Below are 20,553 nucleotides of genomic sequence, written 5' to 3' on the forward strand. Positions count from 1 at the left end.
AACATTATTGTTTAAAGTATAGATTTAATTATTACACACAATATAACTCGGTTTGACAAAAAGAAATAATTTTCTGACGGATTTGTATTGTTCTTACAATAATAATACATTAGGTACAAAAAAGATATTTACAAAACATATGAAATAACTTTAAATTTTTAATTTCTAAACTTTTCAAGAAAATACTATTTTAGTATTTAAATAGATTCAGAAATATATCTGAAATTTTCATTATGCACCGCACAGTATATTAAAAACAGAACTTTTATGCTTACTTTATTTAATACATATTTACGCAATAAAAGTTTTAAACGTGTTTTGAGATATATAAAAATACAAAAAGTAATAAAATATTTATTAAAAACTCGATATTCCAATTGCTATATAAGATAGCAGATAATTTCCAATTAATTTAGGTTTTTCCAATGTTAAAAACAGAATAATCTAATACGACAATAAATTTGGTACTGCAGAAATATAACAATTTTCGTTAGGAATATCAATGCAAACGCTGATTTTATGTATGTCATGAATGAAAATCGATGTTATTTCTGAATCTATTTCCTCGATAATCTGTAAAGTTCTATGATTTCTGGAAAACGCATTTTTTGTCCGTAAAACTTGTACTAACGCATATTCTTTGTTCAACTCTCTATCAACAATAAACTTAAAAATGTTTGCATAACTACCATTATGAAGAAGAACAAATGCATTATCAGATCGTTGATTGATTCTTTCTGATGACAAATAAAGACATCCATTTTTTACCATTTTAGAATAACAAACAGAATTTTCAGACAGTTCTAACTTTATCTTCCATGCGTCTTCCACAGCACTAATCATACCAAAGTATCTAGCTTTTTGAGTTTTTAATGTGTTTTGAACTTTTGCATGACCTAATGAATCGTAATAATGCTTCATTTCTGTTGAGCAATTGTCATAAACCGCTTTTTTTACAAATAAATGACTAAAATTGAAAGCGACATGTCGAGCAACCTGATGGTGGACGCCTTTAGCTGAATGAATTGTTTTTAATAATTGTCCATTTCCACTTTCAAATCCGTAACAAGAATGGGCGAAAAGCGGACCCCAATTAAAAACGCTTCGGGCTAAATGTAAAAGAATATGAACATTAAAGGTCATAGCTACACTAGAATACAGATTTTCAGTATCTGCAACAAACTTGTGCAGTAATTTATCTGCATGGTTCAGGTCATCAATTGTAATCCTTTCTTTTGATAGAATATAAAAAGCCTCAACAAGAAGGAGCCAATGCATTATATATTTCGAATCCAAAAATAATGAAATAATTGGTATGCTGTAATACAAAATCCAATTTTCCCATTCTCTGGCCTTCCAAAATTCTTTGTCATCCAGAGAACGGGAAAGGCGACCAACTTGGCAAGGAACTTTAATTTTTGTCATAATAGAATTTATTTCAATAAGTTTATCTTTAGTAAGATACGCAGAGGACACGCTTTTAGTACCAAACCAAATGTGGGTGAAAAGTTTACCCACATTGCTAACAATATGCATCGGATCAGGTACAAAGCCATCGATTATATCAAAATTATTTAGATTGATTAATTCGGATGGATGTTTAATACCGAAACATGGTTTATTTGGAGTTGCTATTTCCATGTGACGAAGCGTGTCTTGTACGGTTCGCCTACTAACAGGTGCATCTAGTAATGGATATTTTTGACTACCTCCATTTTTTGTTGTTGGATTCGACACCCATTGCCCAGGATGCAAACACCAAGGGCAGCCATATTTCCCATTGAATTGGCAAAAACCTTGCATTGTTGGCCTACAAATTGAGTCCACGCAACAACATAATGAATAAACTTTAACAGAAAGCACTTTTTCTTTTACTTTACATTTGACTCCTTCTGCAGACAACTTATTCATGTTTGCAACGAAGGGCTTTAAGAAGACATTCATATTAGGTTTACTTTTTCCAAACCATAAAGCGCAAAGAATTAATTCATTGGTTCTTACTTGATACGGCAACTCATTAATTTGTAAAAAAAGAGGCCATATTGAGTAAGCAGAGCTCTCGAATAATGGCGCACCATCTGTATTAAACGTAGTCGTTAAATATTGATGCCTGTCATTATCGTCTAAACTATTTACAAACGCTCGATACATTTGACCGTCATATATATCTTTAAACACATTATTTTCGTATCTTCGTCGATTCATAACATTATAGTAGTAATCGCTATTTGTTTCTACTAATTCCGAGATTTGTGAATTAATGTCAAAATAAACAAAGAAGTCATTGTAAGAAGAACTTTTAACTTGAACGTCTAAATCACAAAAAGTACATTTGATCGATTTGTCAGAACGTTTAAATATACCTATATAAGAACATTGAGGACACATTCCGTGAAATGTTGCGTTACTTGACGGATTGAACAATGTATTAATTAAATATCGAGATTCGGGCAAAATGGGTGATGAAAACATAGAATTTATGAGCAAAAATAGTTGAGTGACGGCAGTAAGTGATAGAGAATGAGTTACTGCAAATTTCAAGAGTATCATTAAAAGTTCCCCTAAAGTTTTGTTGATCGGTTGGCTTATGATTTCGGAGAATTCATGATTGTTGATAAGCGTATTAAGTTTTTTGAAAGGTGAATTATTTTCTCCATCCTTATTGAAAAAAACATTACTGAAGTCATCTGTCATGTTCAAAGCCTCCTCCATTTCTTGTAAGTGTACATTACTGACCTAAAAATAGTTATCATTATTTAAAAAAAATAAAATTAATAGTGATGATAAATAAGGTATTACTAATAAACTATTTTAAGGAAAGAAGAAACATTTTTATGTTAATATATGATCTATATTTGTAGGTGACACTTATTTTAGAAAAAAATGGCGTTTTCTAAAATAGAAAAAAAACACTGAATTATATATTTTTAAAAATATTTTTCAATTTGTTAATCCTAAAATATGGTAAATGTACTACATAAAAAAGAACATTTAAACAAATTTAAGTAATTACAAAGAATATCAAAAGCGTTTTTATTAGTACGCCGCAGTTTTTTTTGGAAAAAATAATGTGTATTTAAATACTATTTTGCGAGTTTCTTCTTTTAAATAAGTAAATTTTACTAATAAATAATCATTTCTACTAATTTTTTAGTGAAATTTACTAATTTGAAAGCAAAAAGTCAGTAACTAATGCAAATTAGTAAATATTTTTACTAATTAAAATTTAGAGAGTGCTTATAAACAATTTTGTAATTTCTACATACAACAGTTATTCATAAATAACTTTAAATACAATTTATTGATAAAATAATAGAAATATAAAGAACATCGATTTAAGAAACATCAATCGAAATTGTTTTTAAATAATTGAATTCTTTTGGAAATTTCTATTAAGGTACTACTACACTTTAGAAGGCTCTTAAAAGACCAAAATTAAAAAAAAATTTCTTAGGTCTTTTATTATAAATATGAAAAAAACATTTTTGTCTATATTAGTGCATATTTGGAGAACAAAAATAATGGTTTGTTTTTAATTTTTATTTAATAGCATAATCTGCAGACAGCATTCAGATCGAAACTCCAAAAAGTTAGTTGTCCAATTGCGGACAGTTTATCTCAAGATTGACAAATCGGAAACAAAAAATTCAAACTGCTTTTTAAAAAGCAGAAAAGAAAAGCAGGAAGGTGTCTTGCATAGAAATCCCACCAATATTGAAAAATCGACTAAAATAAAGAAATAGCAGATGTTTCAATAATTTGTTTAAAAACACACTTGTTTTTCAGTATTTTTCTAATCTGCAAAAATGTTTTTTTTTAATTTTTTGACTATTTTCTGGTGAATTCACACACAGGACATGCTATCAAACAAAACGACTTATTATTTATTAAAATCGGTTCAGTAGATACAGAGATAAAGTGTCCGCAATTTGAAAAAAACGTTATTTTGAGAAAAACGCGTTTAAACCTTATATGTATCGTTAGAGGCCATCCATAAATTACCTAAAATTCTTTTGCAAATTGAAACCCCTCCACTTTTTTTATGTCAGACACTGTTACATACATTAGCACTAATGCTTCTACTGGTCTTAACAAAAAGCTGGACCCCACCATCCCCTAAAAAACTTACTTAATTTGTAAATGGCTTTTTATATTTATTGAATAATTTTTAAGAAATTTACTTTTATTGTTTGCAATTAGTTATGAATACTTTAGGAGGCGTTTTCGGAAGTTATAAGGAGTTAAAAAATACAATAAAAAAAAATAAAATTTTTAAAATTCTAAAGTGTAGTAGTACCTTAAAAATAATTGATATACCTACAAATTATTGAATTAAGAAAATTTTTTGAAAATATTTGAAATTTTGCAATGAAGTTGAATTGAATTTTATTACTTTCGAAAGTAGTTAAATTACTGCAAAGAATTTGATGCTAAATTTTGAAATAATTGATTTTTGCAAAAAAATATATGCAAATTCTATTTTAAATAATTGAATTAATGTAGAAATTTTTTTTTTAAATAATTGAAAGTTTGTGAAGAATTTTTTAAAAACTTTTGTTTAATAATTAAATTCATTCGTGAAATTTTATGAAAATAATACAATATTAAAAACCATCGAAGCAAGAAAAAGTTTTTAAAATAATTTGAAATTTTGCCATGATTTTTATTAAAAAATTTTAAAAATATTTAAATTCTTGTGATGAATACTATTATTTATATTAAAATCATTGAATTTTGCAATGAATTTTATTAAAACTCCACAAAATAATTGAACTTTGTCAAAGATTATTGTTATTTATTTATGAAGTTAATTGGAATGTTAACCACAATTTTCTTTTTGATTTTTTGAAAATAATTGAATTTCTGAGAAGAATTTAATTAATTTTTAAAATAATTGAATTCTTGTGATGAATTTTGTTATTTATAAAAATAATTGTATTTTGTAATGAATTTTATTAAAGTACCTGAATATAATTGAATCTCGCCGAAGAATTTTTATATTTATAAAGATCATTGAAATATTGACGAGAATTTAACTATTAAAACATCAAGGAAAAAAATCTCACTTTTAAGAATTTTAATTTTTCAAGGTTTTGCAATAAAATTCAAGTACTATTCAAGGTTTTCAAGGTAGTTGAACACCCTGTTACTACTCGAATAGAAAAACTAAACATGAATTTTTAAATTCTATGCAATGTAGAGACAAAAGTCTGATCTTATTTATATAGACTACATTATTGTACAATAAAATTTTATTTTTTCTATTATGACGAATAAACTCGATTTTATAAATGTTAGATTGTACTAAATATTACTTAAAAATTTAATATAATTTTCGATAATGCTTCCTCCACGAGGAAGCACATTTTTTTGCTGATTTTAAAGAGGAAGCAAAATGTTCATGTAATGAACATCAGATTCTGGATTTACAACTTGTTTTAACTTTCATGCTTTTGAAAATATTTTTTTATAAATTAAAAAAAAAGATTGAATCAATTTGGAAAGAAAATAGAAGCTTTTAAACTTTCTTTGGGGTTGTAAATCAACCATGTATGTATCGAACATATTTGTATATGAAGTATGTACTTTATAAATATGTATTTTAATAATAATCCTACACAGTATTGAAGATTTTCTGAAGCTCGACAGGACCACGTTCAGCAAAGTTAGAAACATTGAGTGGCGATGTTCATGGGAGAATGTGTAGATATTCAAATATCCACATAAAAAGAATATTAAATATCAACCTTAAGCCTTAATCAATTAATTAGCAAACGAAATTTCAATAGATATCTATGCGAATATCGCATAATATTGATATAATATTGACTGATCATCGCAAGTAAATATTTGCAGAATAATTTTCGCATAACGTTGATATTTAATATTCCTTTTATGTAGACATTTAAACATCCACACATTCTTCCATGAACGACGTCCTGTTGAGTTTCAGGAAATCTTCGGTGCTGTTTGGGAAAATGATATTAAAACGTTAAATAAAAACTTTCTTTGGAAAATTCTTAAGTATACTTCCATTTCTAAGTTGTCATTGGAAATAATTGTATTATAATCGTTTTAAAAAATAAATGTAAATAATATAGGCGAAGACAGTACCTCGTTTAAAAGATTTTTGACATGAAATTCCTCTTCAGCAGAATCTATATCATCTACTATTAAATGAAGTGATGTTGCATCTGCATTACTGTCATCATTTACAGAAGTTGTATGACTTGGTCCATAATCTCCGAAAGAAGATGTTCTTTTCCTTTTGACGTGAATTTGGAATTTCTGCAATTGCGAATGAATAATTGAAGTAATTTATTATGTAAAACATGTGTTTCTATTTCATTTAAAATTTTTCTTTTTTGTGAATTTATAATTTGGAAAATTATTTTCTGAAAATAAAATTATCAAAAATTAGAGTAGACTGCGGGACGAGATCAACACTTTTTCACTATTTGAAATGTATACGTAGCTCTAAATCTAGGACCAATATAGACAAAAAAAGTTTGAAAGATAGGCGCACGCATGACGGTCCCCTATAGATTATATGGTATAAAATTTTAATAGACACACGGAATAGTAAGGTACTACCTATACTAAATTCGCACAGACTATAGTCACGCTTCAAAGGCATATAAAAACATACCGAAAAAGCGCGAACCCACGGTTTTTGGGTATTAATTCATGCTTTTGAAACATGACTATAATCTCTCCGTCCAAAATTTTAACTGGTAGAATGGACTTTTAACAGACTTTATTTCTGCAAATTAGTATATCTTAGAACTCGTGAGTACAAAAATATTTTACAAACAAATTATTGCAACTTAAACATTCAGTAAAATGAATTTTTAAATGAAAAAAGTTATAATTGAGAGTATTTTTAAGAATATAATTTTTTGTTCAACTGAAATTACTTCAAATTTTATATTGATTGGTGACAAGAAATCCAATTAAATTTCAGTTTATATATATATATAAATATTTTGGGAAATATTATGGGAAAGCCCAAATTTTCCACGAGTTTCGCGGGATATATATTCTTGTGAAACATAATGACAAAGAAGTATGTTTTACCTCTTCTGTTGTTAATGTATTTCTTTCTTCCGTTATTACATCTTCGTTTGCAAGTTGTGACGTTACCTCATTTTCTTCTGTTATTGCTTCTTCGATTGCGAATTGTGGCGTTCCTTTATCACAGTAAAGTTGAGATTTATCTTTAAATCGATCAAAATATTCCTAGGACATTAAATTAAATAATATTATTTTATATTACGATTAGAACAGTTGAGAAAAAGTAGAAATTTTCAGCCCTAACTTCAGTTTATAAAAAATTACAACAATTAATTGTTTAAACAATTTAATAAATTGTTATACTTTCTTTCATACTTAAGAAACACTTAAACATTATTTTAATAAGTTTTTTGATTAATTTACTTATAACCAATGAAGCTAATAAAAAATATTATTTATGATTTTCTATAAAAATAATTACCTTAATGTTTGCGTAGAATTCAATTAAATTCTTTTTAAATAATTGAATTCTTTTGGAAAATTGTTTTAAAATGGTAAATATTGAAAATCATTTAATTCAGAAAAATTTTATTAAAATTTTTGAAAATTATTTAATTTCGGATAATAATTTTATTGTTAAAAAAAATAATTAGAAATGTTTTAACATATTTGAATTACTTAATCATTGTAACTCTAACAACACTCCCCTATCTACTATTTTAATGAAATTTTTCAAAAGAATTAAAATATTTTTAAAAAATATTGATAGAATCCTAAGGAAGCATTACATTATTTTAATAAATAATAAAAATTTCACAGGAATTTAACTATTTACAAATTTTTATAAATTTTTTGTCAAGTATTCAGTTATTTTCAGAAATAATAATTTTTTTACTGGGATTCAATTATTATCATACACTACCGTCGGGAATTATCGGTACGACTGCACGCGCACAGCCCAAAAACATACCAATCTTTAAATCACGATTTTTTTGGAAATGAAAATGTCGGAAAATTAACAAATATACCATTCGAAATTAATTCTGTAGAATTAATTTTTTTGAAAAGTGTAATTGAATTTTTTTAAAATTATTTGAAGTTTTTATTTTTTAAATATTGAATTCAAGAATTATTTACGAATAATCGAAATTTCGTAAATTTGAATTGTTGTAGACAAATGGGTTTGAAAATTCTTAAGGAACTTTTGCAAAAATTATTAAAAATAATAAATAATTGAATTCTTTCGAAGAATTCTAATAAAGATTTTGAACATATAATTACATTTTTCGAAAAATTTACTTAAAATTGTATTTAAAAAATTGAATTGTTCCCAAGAATGATATTATTTATCAAAATAATTGTATTTAATTTCAAGAAACATTCAATTATTCAATAAATAATTTATTTTTGTATTTAAATAATTGAATTCTCGTAGAATTTTTTAATTTAAATTAAAGACTGACTTTTTGCTTTTGAATTAGCAGATTTTACTAATAAATAGTCGTTTCTACTAATTTAATAGTAAAATTTACTAATTCAAAGAAAAAATTCAGTCACTAATTTCAATTAGTAAACATTTTTACTAATTGAAATTTATATTTGAATATAAATATAAAAACGCTATTATATAGCGTGAATTTTTAGAAAGAATTGAATTTTGAAAAAGTTTCAAATGATAATCTTTGAATGTTTGAATTTTTTATACTTAAACTAAAAATTGTGTGATATTTGATTTAAGAATTTTTGAATAATCGATAAAATTTCGAAAAATTGAATTGTAAACAAAAGGACTTTAAAATTTTCAAAGAAATTTATCAAAAATTATTAAGAATAATTAATTTAATGAAGAATTTTAGTTAAAAATTCGTGGAAAACAATAATTGAATTGAAATTATGAAAGTAATTTTGAATCAGTTACAGTAACAATATTCTTATAATAAAACATGAAGATATCGATTTCTCCGAGTCGAAGACTTGCAGTGATCGATTTCCTCATATTTTATAGCAATTTTTTATAAGTTAATTAATTTCAAAAAGGTTTGAATTTAAAATTTTTGAAAATCTTATAGAAAAATTATTATGACTAAATATTTATTTAGAAAAGATAAATATAACAATGCGGAATACAGTATTATATGAAAGTTCCATGTATTCGTAAAAATGTATTGGAATTATTTAATTTTGTAAAATATAAATGTAGTTTTGAAAACTTGGAAAAATTCCGTTTTTTAACCTGGAAATGTCAGGAAATTTGAAATGAGCAAAAGCGTGGCAACCCTGATAATAAACTTTAGAATACTTAAATACCTCATATTCTTTTATATGTGCAGGATGAGAAGCTTTTCTTCTAAAAAGTGTAGATCGTGGAATCGAAACATTTGGGTGTTGTAGATATCTTTTGTAATTTAAAGGTTTTTGCTTCCACATATTAACTGCAGGACCTAAAATTTGAAACATATATTAGTAAATGCAGATATACTTCATTCAGATAATAAATTTTTTTATTTGCTTTAATTACTACAGAAATCGTTAGTATTATTTTATTATTAACATCATCTTATTGCACAATTATAAAGAACACAGTCAATTTTTTTAATAAAAATTCCTTTCCTTAAAACCTAACAAGGAGAACAATCTGGTAGGATTACTGTTTACTAATAGAAATTATTAATTACATTAAATTACGAAACTTTTCATGTACTTTTCGATAGATTCTTTGATGCTAAAATTATTAATATATAAATTTATAAAATATAATTAATTAATATTAAGTAATAATCTAATAATACATCATAATACAGCTATCTACCTCTACCTTTAACCATATGGAAAAGTTTATTTTTGATTAAAAAGAAATAAAAAATCATAACATTGAAAAAATCAAATAATCATGACAAATTTTGTTTTAAGAGAATTTCATTTCAAAATCAATCAAGGTCTTAGTGTGGAAGAACTTTCATTTACTCCATCCATAGAGTAAATAAAAACAAAGATAATCAAAATATGGAAGGTCGCATAAGACGTTTTTTTTATACGAATCCCGTGCTCTCTGATGAATATAGAAACTTTAATAATGCCAAACTGATATTGTAAAGGACAACTTGAAAAAGACAAAAATATTGGTTTATACTAAGCGAGGAACAATTTTTTTAGTGTAACCGAAACAAGATAACTAGGTATTTTCATAACGGTTTCAGAATATTTAAAAGAACAAAGTTTTAAAAAATATCCGAAATTAAATAAAAAATAAATAGTAAAATAATTGAAACGAAATATTTTACCACGTATCTTCGATAGTGCAGAAAGTATTAAAAATTTCACAATATATAATTTTTGTTTACTTTCATTAAAAAAAGTATTCAAATAATAATTTTGTTTCGCAGGTATTTGTATAAAAATTATTTTAGAAACTGAAAAATTTGTTACTTATATCTAAATATATTATTTTAATAATATATATCTTTATATCTAAACTAATTACTTGAATTGGGTATTTTTTATTTTCTTTTTATTGTTTCTTTGAGAGTTTACTAATTTTACATTTATAAATATTTTATTATTTTTAATTTGAAGTTAACGAACGTATTATTTTTAAAAATATATTTATCACCAACACACATATCTTATACAAAATCTACTCTAAGAAACAAAAACAAATGTACTTACACAAACCCGCAGTGAACAAAAACTAATGATGATCCGATTCTTCCAATTACTTTTCACTCTTTTCACTCATACGGCGACGCGACAAAATTCATACAGTGATCACGTTTTGCTACGTTTTGAAAGGGGATGCAGAGTTTTAGTAGGGAGAGAAGGAAAAGTCAACAACCTGTCACTACGATCGGGGATCTGGTAACAATCTGGTGACTTTTAATCATTCTCTTCCTCCATTTTGTTTTTCTATTCTTTCTAACCTGTTAATTGAAAAAAGACAAAAAAGAAAAATGGAGGAAGAGAATGGGTCTCCACCAGATGGCGTATTGCTAAAAAGCCCATACCATTTTGGCGCTAATTTATATTACAACTGCGCATACTCAAAACAGTTCACGTGCGTGAAATTGTAAAAGAGTTTCAGGCAGGCGCAGTTACTTCCTTTTATCTCTGGCTTTGGGACTTGTCGAGCTCGAACAGAGGAAAACTAGTCTAAGTCTAGTGCAATCTAGTGCGGTTGGCAACATGTGCATTATTAAATTTGTTAATATACAATACAGAGAAGATAAAGAAACAGAAATTATTCCTGTCGACAGGATAGATAAGTGGGTCCCTATCAGCAAAACTGATTTTAAGAAAAAGTTTCCGACACCCCCTCAATTCGATGTGTTTTGGTACGAGCCTTTGGATCAGGAATGGGTCATCGTGAGTGCGATTATTCATCAAGTTGGAGGTAATATATTTACAAATTTTTTATTATTTTTACAAAGTACAATGTTACAATTTTTGTATTTTCAAAAATTATTTTTTTTAATTCTATAATTTGAAAATTTAATTATTGTAAAGTTTATTATTTTGTAATTTAATTCTGAAAAATCTAATTAATTTTTTCTAATTTTTTATTAGGTTTAAAAAAGAATAAAATTTAAATAATCAAAAAATATTTTCAAAAGTTAATGTACCAATGCTGTTTTTGATTTTTTTATAAACATTCAATCTTAAAAAATGGACGGAAACTGGAACAATAATTATAATAAACAATAATTCAAAGAAATTGACTAGATTGCTTGGTATTTTAATTTTCAGAGTTGCGTTTAAATTGAATTATTTTTAGTTTTTTTTTAGAAAATTCTTGTCAAAATTCAATGATTTAAAAATTTTAATTAAAATTTCTGTCGAAATTTCAATCATTTTCAAAAATTTTCGTCAATTTCATATGTAATTCTATTATTTATAAATTTTTTATAAATTTCTTCACAAGAATTAATTATTGTCAATAAATAATAAAATATTTTACAGGGATTGAATTGTTAATACTTCTAACCAACAATTCTGTAGAATTAATTATTTTGAAAAAGTTTAATTGAATTATTATCTGAAATTATTTGAAGTGTTTATTTTTTAATACGTATTCAATTGAAGAATTTCTGAATAATTGAAATTTCGTAAAATTGAATCGTAAACAAATGGATTTGAAAATTCTCAAAGAACTTTTTTAAACATTATTAAAGATATTTCATTTAAAGAAGAATTCTATTCTAAAATTGTAGAAAATAATAATTCAATTAAAATGATGAAAATAATTTTGAACTAATTACAGTAAAAATATTTCTATTATATATAATAATGATTTTATCACTCGGTTATCTATAATTTATTATAAAAAATGAAGAAACCAATCAATCAATTTCTTTGTGTTTTATAACAATTTTTTATAAGTGCTTTAATTTCAAAAAGGTTTGAATTTGAATCTTTTGAAGGATTTGAATTCCCATGGAAAAATAATAATTAAATATTTATTTAAAAAAGAAGTTATTGATGTTTTTGAATAATTTTACAATCTTTTTTAACAAGTAAAAATTTTGTATATATTTTTTCAAAAATAAATTAAAAAGTTCTTAAACAAAATTTGATTAATAACATTTATTTTACTTAAAACTTGTACTTTGTTCATGAATCGTAATTAAGAAGCAGAAAATGTTCTTTTTTGAAATCTTTTTCAAAGTGTAATAATAAAATTTAGACTCAATGTTATAGAATTCATGCGTTGTATTTTTTGTTTAGATTATTAACACCACAACATAATAATAATAATAATGTCTTATTATGTTTATAATTTAAATAATATAGATATCGTAAAGAATTTTATAAATTATAAGGTGGTTCATTCAACAGAATGCAGACCTCTAAAAATAATTAATTAACATTCAAATAATAAAAATATTATTATTAATAATTTTTTCTGGAAAAACAAAAATTCTAAAGCAAAACTTTCAAATTTTTCCATTTCTGACTATAATTTCTTTTTAAATAACTTAATTCTTTAAGGACTATCATAAAATTATTACTTAGAAATTATTTAATGAATAATTTTATTTATAGATTTCAAAATCAATTGAATTTTAAAAGAGTTGCTTTTGCAATTTTCATAAATAGATGAACTTCAAAAAAAATTAATTTAAAATTTTACAAAATTTTAATTTTGAATGAATTTTATTATAAATTTTGAAAAACTTAAATGTTTGCAAAAATGTTAAAAATTTAAATTATTCTGAAATTTTTTTAAAAGTAATAAATTTCTTTTCAGAAATTTAATGGTATATTAAAAAATTTAACGAAATTCTCGTCAAAATTTAAATTATTTAAAAATTTGTTGATAAAATTTTATATGAAATTTGAATTTTAAGAAACATTCAATATTATTCTATAAATTATTTTTTTGCATTACAAATTGTTGAAGAAATTTAATTATGTTGAAAAATAATACAATATTCTTCTGAGAGATTAAAATATTTTAACAAATAATAAAACTTTTCGCAGAATATCAATTATTTTTAATACAATTTTAAACAAATTTCTTGAAAAATGTAAAATTATTCTTTAGTTTTGTTAAAATTCGTCGAAAAAATTCACTTATTTATAAAATGAATTTGATAACATTCTTTACGAGCATTTAATTTTAAGAAACATTTAATTAACAAATTATTTATTTTTGTATTTAAATAGTTCAATTCCATTAGAATTTTTTAATAAAAATTGATTTAAGAATGAATTCTCGTAGAATTTTCTAATAGAATTTGATTTAAAATTATTAAATTTTAATTAAAATTTTACATAATAATATTGAATATTAAAACAGGGTGTCTAACGGTCAGGGAAGTCATGGGAAAGTCAGAGAATTTAATTCAAAGTTAGGGTAATTTCTATAAAAATTGAAATTTTTTGTAAACATTTTTGTAATCTAACAAAACTTTAAAGACTTATATGACTGTTTGTTACTATCATTAAATATTAATTTATTGGTAAATATGTCAGTTACCATATTTCTGTCCCAAGAAAGCAAAAATAAAATTAGTAAAAAGTCAGGGAAAAAGTAAAGAAATGTCAGGGAATTTTGTTCTCAATCCTTGTTAGACACTCTGTAAAAGCATTGAAGCATTCACCCTGTAAAAGCGTGAATTTTTAGAAATAATTGAATTTTGAAAAAGTTTCAAATTGAAATTTTTTAAAATCTGAATTTTTCATATTTTTAACAAACAATTCTGTTGAATTAATGTTTTTCGAAAAGTTTAATTGAAATTATTCGAAGTTTCTATTGTCAAATATATATTAATTATTAAAAGTTAATGTAAATAATATTTTATTTATAGAAGAATTTTAGTTAAAAATTCTAGAAAGTAATAATTGAATTGAAATGATGAAAATAATTTTTAAGAAGTTACAGTAAAAATATTTCTTACAGTACAAAATAATGATCTTATCACTCGGTCATCTTTAATTATTATAAATTGTTGAATTTCAAAATGATTTGAAGATCTTAATTCTTGTGGAAAAATAATAATGATTAAATATTTTTTTAAAAAAGAACTTATTACTGTTTTGGAATAATTTCACGTTTAAGAAGATTCGTAAATAAATGTAATAGAACATTTTTTTCGTATCTAATCATTTTTAGAGTGAATCGTAGAATATTCTTTAGGGACAAAGTCAAAATTTTGTCTGAATATCAATGAAAAGTCAGGGAAAAAAAATTAAATACTTTTGTGGCAACTCTGATTAAAATCGAATCATTTTATAGAAACTATATGATAAAAAATTTGAATTATATATGCAAGTTTTAGAAACAAATTAATTTTTGTCCTCTTTTTGTCCCCTTTTTGAGGAAAAAAATTCACCTTTTAACTTTTTTTGAGGGAGAAAGGTACTGTTATGCCTGAAATTGGCTTTTTTCATATTTACTTCCAATGTTCTACATCTAATTGCCCCTGATATCGATAATTTTTTAATACTTCCAGATTCTCAAGAAGATGTTCAAAAGCAAGTTAATGATGATATAGCAAAAAACAAACGATTGCAAAAGCCCACAATACGGGCTATAGAATCGGCTTCCCAGGAGATCATTGACAAAATAAAATGCAAGAGAAGAGATAAAAATGCATTAGTAGATGCTGCAAAAATGTCGGCTAATAGACAAATCATTAGTGATGCCAAGCAGAGAACAGGACCACTTCAGCATACTGTAAAAGGAAAAGTATGTATATAAATTATTTAAATACTAATAATTAAATACTAACTCCTTACGCACTTTTTAAAAATAAAATTAGCAATTTTAAAAAAATAGAATTAAAAAAATTTAATTTAAATTGTTTTTCATAAAAATAAATAATAAATATTCTATTACTATTAATATAATATTAATATAATAATATTTCTATTACTATTTCTATTACTATTATATTATTACTATCAATATCTACTATTTTAATAAACCGAAAAGAATTCGATTATTAAAAAAATTTTTTTTATAAAATAGTACTGACCCACACAGCACCAAAACTTTCATGAAAATTTATTAAAGATTTACTTGCAAACTTCGAAAAATTTACTTGCAAAGTTTAGTGGAAATTGTGTAAAGATTCAAATATTCCACTTAAATAAATGTTTATAGTCAAATTCTCCTAAAAATGTAACTTAAAACTTTCCTGAACATTTAAATTCAATTTTCGACTTCTCTCTTATAAGCGAAAATGTAACTTAAAACATTCCTGAAAAATTTAAATTAAATTTTCTGGAATTAAAGTAAATCTTTAATAAACTTTTAGGAAAGTTTCGGTGCTGTGTGGGGAAGCATTTAATTATTTTCCTAAATAATACATTTTTTTAAGAATTCAATTATTTTCATATAAAGGCGCTCGCACAGCTCTACTGCCTGCCTGCCTGCCTGCAGGTCGTCATGGTAACACATAAGAGTAAGAGAGTCAGAAAATTCAAATTAAATGTTTTTTCTCCCTTACTCTCATTGCGCCTGCCTGCGCAGGCAGGCAGGCAGTAGAGGTGAGAGAGTACCTTAAAGCTCATCGCATAATTTTAATTATTTTCAGTATAATTTTAATCGAATTTCTCAAAAAATGTAATTATTCTAAAAAATTTTATTAAACATCATTAAAACAATTTAATTATTTAAGAATTTGTTTATAAAATTCTTTATGAGAATTAGATTTTTAAAAACATTCAATTATTCAATAAATTATTTACTTTTGTATCTAAATAATTGAATAATTTTGAAAAGATTTAAAATTCAAATATTTAAAAAATTTTAATTTTCTATACTTTTAACTGGCAATTCTAAAGCATTAATTTTTTTGAAAAAGTTTAATATAAGGTTTTTAAACATTATTTGAAGTTTTTATTTTCTAATATATATATATATATATATATATATTTAGTTGAAGATTTTCCGAATAATCAAAGTTACGTAAAATTCAATTTTAAAAAAAAGTATTTGAAAATACTCAATGAACTTTTTCAAAAATTATTAAAAATAGATGATTTAGAGAAGAATTTAAGTTACAAATTCTAGAAAATAATAATTGAATTGAAATGATGAAAATAATTTTTAAGAAGTTACAGTAACAATATTCTTAATATGAAGTAATGATAATACTTTTATAAGTTGTTTAATTTCAAAAAGGTTTGAATTTAGAATTTTTGAAAATCTTAATTCCTATGGAAAAATAATAATTAAATATTTATTTTAAAAAAAAAGTTATTGATGTTTTTGAATAATTTTAAAATTAAAGAAATTCGTAAATAAATAATGTAACAAAACTTTTTTTTGAGTGAACTTTTTTCCTTTATTTTATTTTCCTAAAGTTTTGAACGTTCAAATGAACGAAATATTTTTTTATGCTCTAATATTTTCAAAAATTAATAGACTGAAATTCAAACAATATTGTAATTAATTATTTTTTAGCTAAAAAAGAATTCTTTATTATAAAAAGCAATATTTTGTAAATAAAATTCAATTCAATTGATATTGTCGTTCATTTGAACGTTCGAAACTTCAAGGACATTTTATTTTCTAAAAACTTTAAAATTTTCAATTTCATTTTCAATTAAAATTTGCAATTGTTAAATAAAGTTTATAAACATTATTTTCCTTTATCTACTTTTAAAAAATTTTAAATTTCATTAAAGCAATTGTAATTGAATCGTGAATTTCGAAAAGGGCTCAACTCTGAAAACCATAAATGTCATGTTTACCTAACAATTGACAGTGATAACGAATCTTACGATTTTTAGAGTTGAGCCCTTTTCGAAATTCACGTCTCAATTAAGAAGTAGAAATAATGCAAATTGTTTCCTTATCAAAATTTATTTATTAATCATAATTATTTTTAAATTTTCTAATTTCAAATATTAGTTTATTATAAATCATGAAAAATACCTGCATATTTTTTATTTGTCAAACAATATTTCTAAAGAAAGAAAAACAAAAGCTCACCTTTAATAATTGTTATCAATTCTCATATTATTGAATTGCAATAGGAATGTAACCTCATATTTTTTTATTTAAAACATGCAAATATGTTAATTTTGGACAAGGAGGGAAACTGGTTGATTTAATTATCGTTAACTGTGCGCTTGACTTAAATTACGATTTGTTTTGAACATTTTAAGTTATGTATTAGTTAGTCGTCGTACTCAATTTCTGTAATTACTGCGTTATGAAAAAACAAAATATTGTTTTTTAATTTTAAGTAACGGATACTTAAATAATGCTTTTCTCTGTTTTCTTATCATGTTTTAAATCATTTAGAAATTAAATATTTAAGATTATTATAGAACTGAACTTATAGAACATTTTGCGAAACTCATACATAAATCACAAGAATTATTAAATATCCACAGTTAACTGATAAGTATATACAAATTTTTTTTAAAGAATTATCTTATTTTTATATTTCTACATTTTATTGTTACAAATTTTAATTTTTTAATGTAAAACTATCAACATATTAATTGAAAATGTGGAAGACTTTATAAACCTTTAAAAAAATCAATTTAAATTTTATCCTAGCAAAGTAAACGTAATTTTAAACAATAATTTAATATTATTATTAAGAAAGTAAAGTAAAAGTGTTTCTAATATTTCAAATAGTTTCTTAAAATAAAGACAAATAGTTTTTTTTTACTTGTAGGTGTACATATATATTTATCCTTCATTTCTGCCATAATTTCTCTTAAAATTACACTTTCACAAATTCTTAACTTTAAAATTATAAATAAGTCCATGCTTTTCTACACCTTGCAAATTTTATAAAGATTAAGAAATATTTTATTAAATTTTTAGGTCTTGCAAGTAAAACTTTCACAAGTTTCTTCAAAGAAGCAGGCACTTCTTGATAACAGAGAAAACTTTGTGGCAGAACCCGACAATGTGAGTAATAATATTAACGAAGACAAAAAAAATGAAGTTGAAAATGAAGAGGATGAACTAAGAAAAATTCAAGAAATGAGAGAAATTCAACAACCGAGGGAAGTTCAAGAACCGGAATTAATGCAAGAACAAGAATTAGTTGAAGAATCGGAATTAGTTGAAGAACAGAGAGCAATTCAACAACAGAGAATCGAACAAAGAATCGATGTTGCTAATAATTTCAATTTTGAAAAAATAAATAATACTGTAAGTTAAGTTAAATATTAAATATGTTAAATTAAAGACACAGGATGTCTAGCGTGGGAATTTCGGAAAAACCAGGAATTTGACAGGAATTTACAAAAATATCCGCAAACTTTTTAAAAATTTCACTAATTGGTTAAAATTTATAGAAAATTTGTATTTTAGTCTTATATTCTTCAACAAATTTTTAAGAAAAACAATTATATACACTCGGGTTGTGAAATTTTTTGTTATATTTGATAGTTTTCCAATATGAAGTACAAATTCCACTTTTTAAATCTATACTAAAATCATCTACAAATAGTCAGTATATTTCTTTCAAATTCTATAAAAAAAATTCTTTTACTTTCTACATTTTTCAAAGAATATAAATTGCGAATTCGTCGTTTTTATTAATTTATTTTATCAATTAATCACACTTTCGAAAATTGTAAAACTGACTTTAAAAAGTGTCTATAGTATTAATAAATTAATAGTATAGTTATTGATATTTTAAAAAATAAATCCAGAAAAATTTTATTTTTAGTCCAGAAAATCCGTTAATTTCGAAATCATAGTTTGGTAGACATCCTACAGACAGTCACCAGTCATTTTTTTTAATTCAGAAAGTATAGAAAAAAATAATAATTCAATTAAATAAATAATTGACTAAAAATTTTAATAATTCTATTACATAGATTTTTTATATGATAAATAAATCGATTAATTAATTTAATCTATTTAATCGTATAATTTTTTCTAATAAAATTATAATATTTTTTTAATACAAATAAAATCAAATAAAGTCATAAAATACGTTACATTTTTCAAAGAAAAGTTTATAATTTTAAACTTGCAGGTTCGAATAAATGAAGCTGTAATTTTTAATGAAGCTGTATGGCACGAGTTGGAGAGAACAAAAAAGCCATCTGTGTTGGTTCGAAATACCGCAATAGCTATATGGGGGAACGATTTAAAAAATAAATGCTTGGATCTCAAAGCTGGTGCCAGACACCCAGGGCAAGTAAGGAGCATTTGCTCCCCCAGAAAACTTGATGCTCTTTATGGTATGCACAAAATTTATTTAATAACCCAAAATTAGCAAAACATTTCTTTAATATTGCTCCAACATTGAATGTCTATATTTAAATTAATTTAAAAGTAATTATTACAGGGTTTCCAAAGGTCAGGGAATTCAGGGAAAAGTCTGAGAAAGTAGAATTGGTCAGGGAAAAATTGAGACGGCCTTGGATCCAATAACTCGCCCGACGCTCGGAGACACGCGTTAATGCCAGTCGGGTAGCAGTGAGTGGCCCAGAGGCGCTCACTGCTCACTGTGTGGCAGTTGCGCGTTCCTCCGAGCGTCGGGCGAGTTATTTGATCCAAGGCCTCAATTGAATTTTTAGAACTCATAAGAAAATTGTGAATTTTGGTGTATTTTTGGTTTGCCTCATAAACTATCAAATATTACCACGAATTCTAATGCAAAATCTTCAATTTTTTTCTATTTCTAATAATAATTTTTTTCAATAACTTAATTCTTAAAGAACTATTATAAAATTATTACTTAGAAAGTATTTAATAAATAATTTCAATTAAATATCTCTAAATTAATTAAATTTTAAATGAATTGCATTTGAAATTTTTATAAATAGATAAACTTCAAATGGTTTCAATTTAAAATTTTAGAAAATTTCAATTTTGAATGAATTTTATTAGAAGTTTTGGAGATTCAATTATTTAAAAATTTGTTGATAAAATTCTTTATGAGAATTCAATCTTTAGAAACATTCAATTATTTAATAAATTATTTATTTTTCTATTAAAATAATAGTAACTTATAATAAATCTTATTTTGCATTGTTAAAAAATCGTCAACATTTCAAATATAAATAAGCAAATTATTAACTGAAAAAATTTGAATATTATAATGTCTGTATTAT

The 20,553-nt window shown here is 24.2% G+C and overlaps 2 protein-coding genes across 2 annotated transcripts in view; one reads left to right on the forward strand and one right to left on the reverse strand.

Moving 5' to 3' along the window:
• Positions 1–10,817, reverse strand: LOC122510490. The gene is made up of 5 exons (XM_043625174.1): positions 10,681–10,817; positions 9,322–9,455; positions 7,078–7,239; positions 6,115–6,288; positions 1–2,736 (listed from the first exon to the last, which is right to left on the reverse strand). The coding sequence occupies exons 2-5, from the start codon at positions 9,439–9,441 to the stop codon at positions 445–447; spliced, it is 2,748 nt and encodes a 915-aa protein (XP_043481109.1). The 5' UTR covers positions 9,442–9,455; positions 10,681–10,817; the 3' UTR covers positions 1–444.
• The window catches only part of LOC122510491 (BEN domain-containing protein 5-like), an 18,351-nt gene continuing 8,607 nt past the window's right edge, over positions 10,810–20,553 (forward strand). The window contains exons 1-5 of the mRNA XM_043625175.1: positions 10,810–10,869; positions 11,093–11,401; positions 14,964–15,199; positions 18,302–18,634; positions 19,470–19,677. Of these exons, the coding sequence (XP_043481110.1) occupies positions 11,194–11,401; positions 14,964–15,199; positions 18,302–18,634; positions 19,470–19,677 (985 nt within the window). The 5' untranslated portion in view covers positions 10,810–10,869; positions 11,093–11,193. The remainder of the gene's footprint in view (positions 10,870–11,092; positions 11,402–14,963; positions 15,200–18,301; positions 18,635–19,469; positions 19,678–20,553) is intronic.

Source organism: Leptopilina heterotoma, unplaced genomic scaffold, assembly GCF_015476425.1.
Source record: "Leptopilina heterotoma isolate Lh14 unplaced genomic scaffold, ASM1547642v1 Lhet_682, whole genome shotgun sequence".
Classification (NCBI taxonomy): domain Eukaryota; kingdom Metazoa; phylum Arthropoda; class Insecta; order Hymenoptera; family Figitidae; genus Leptopilina; species Leptopilina heterotoma.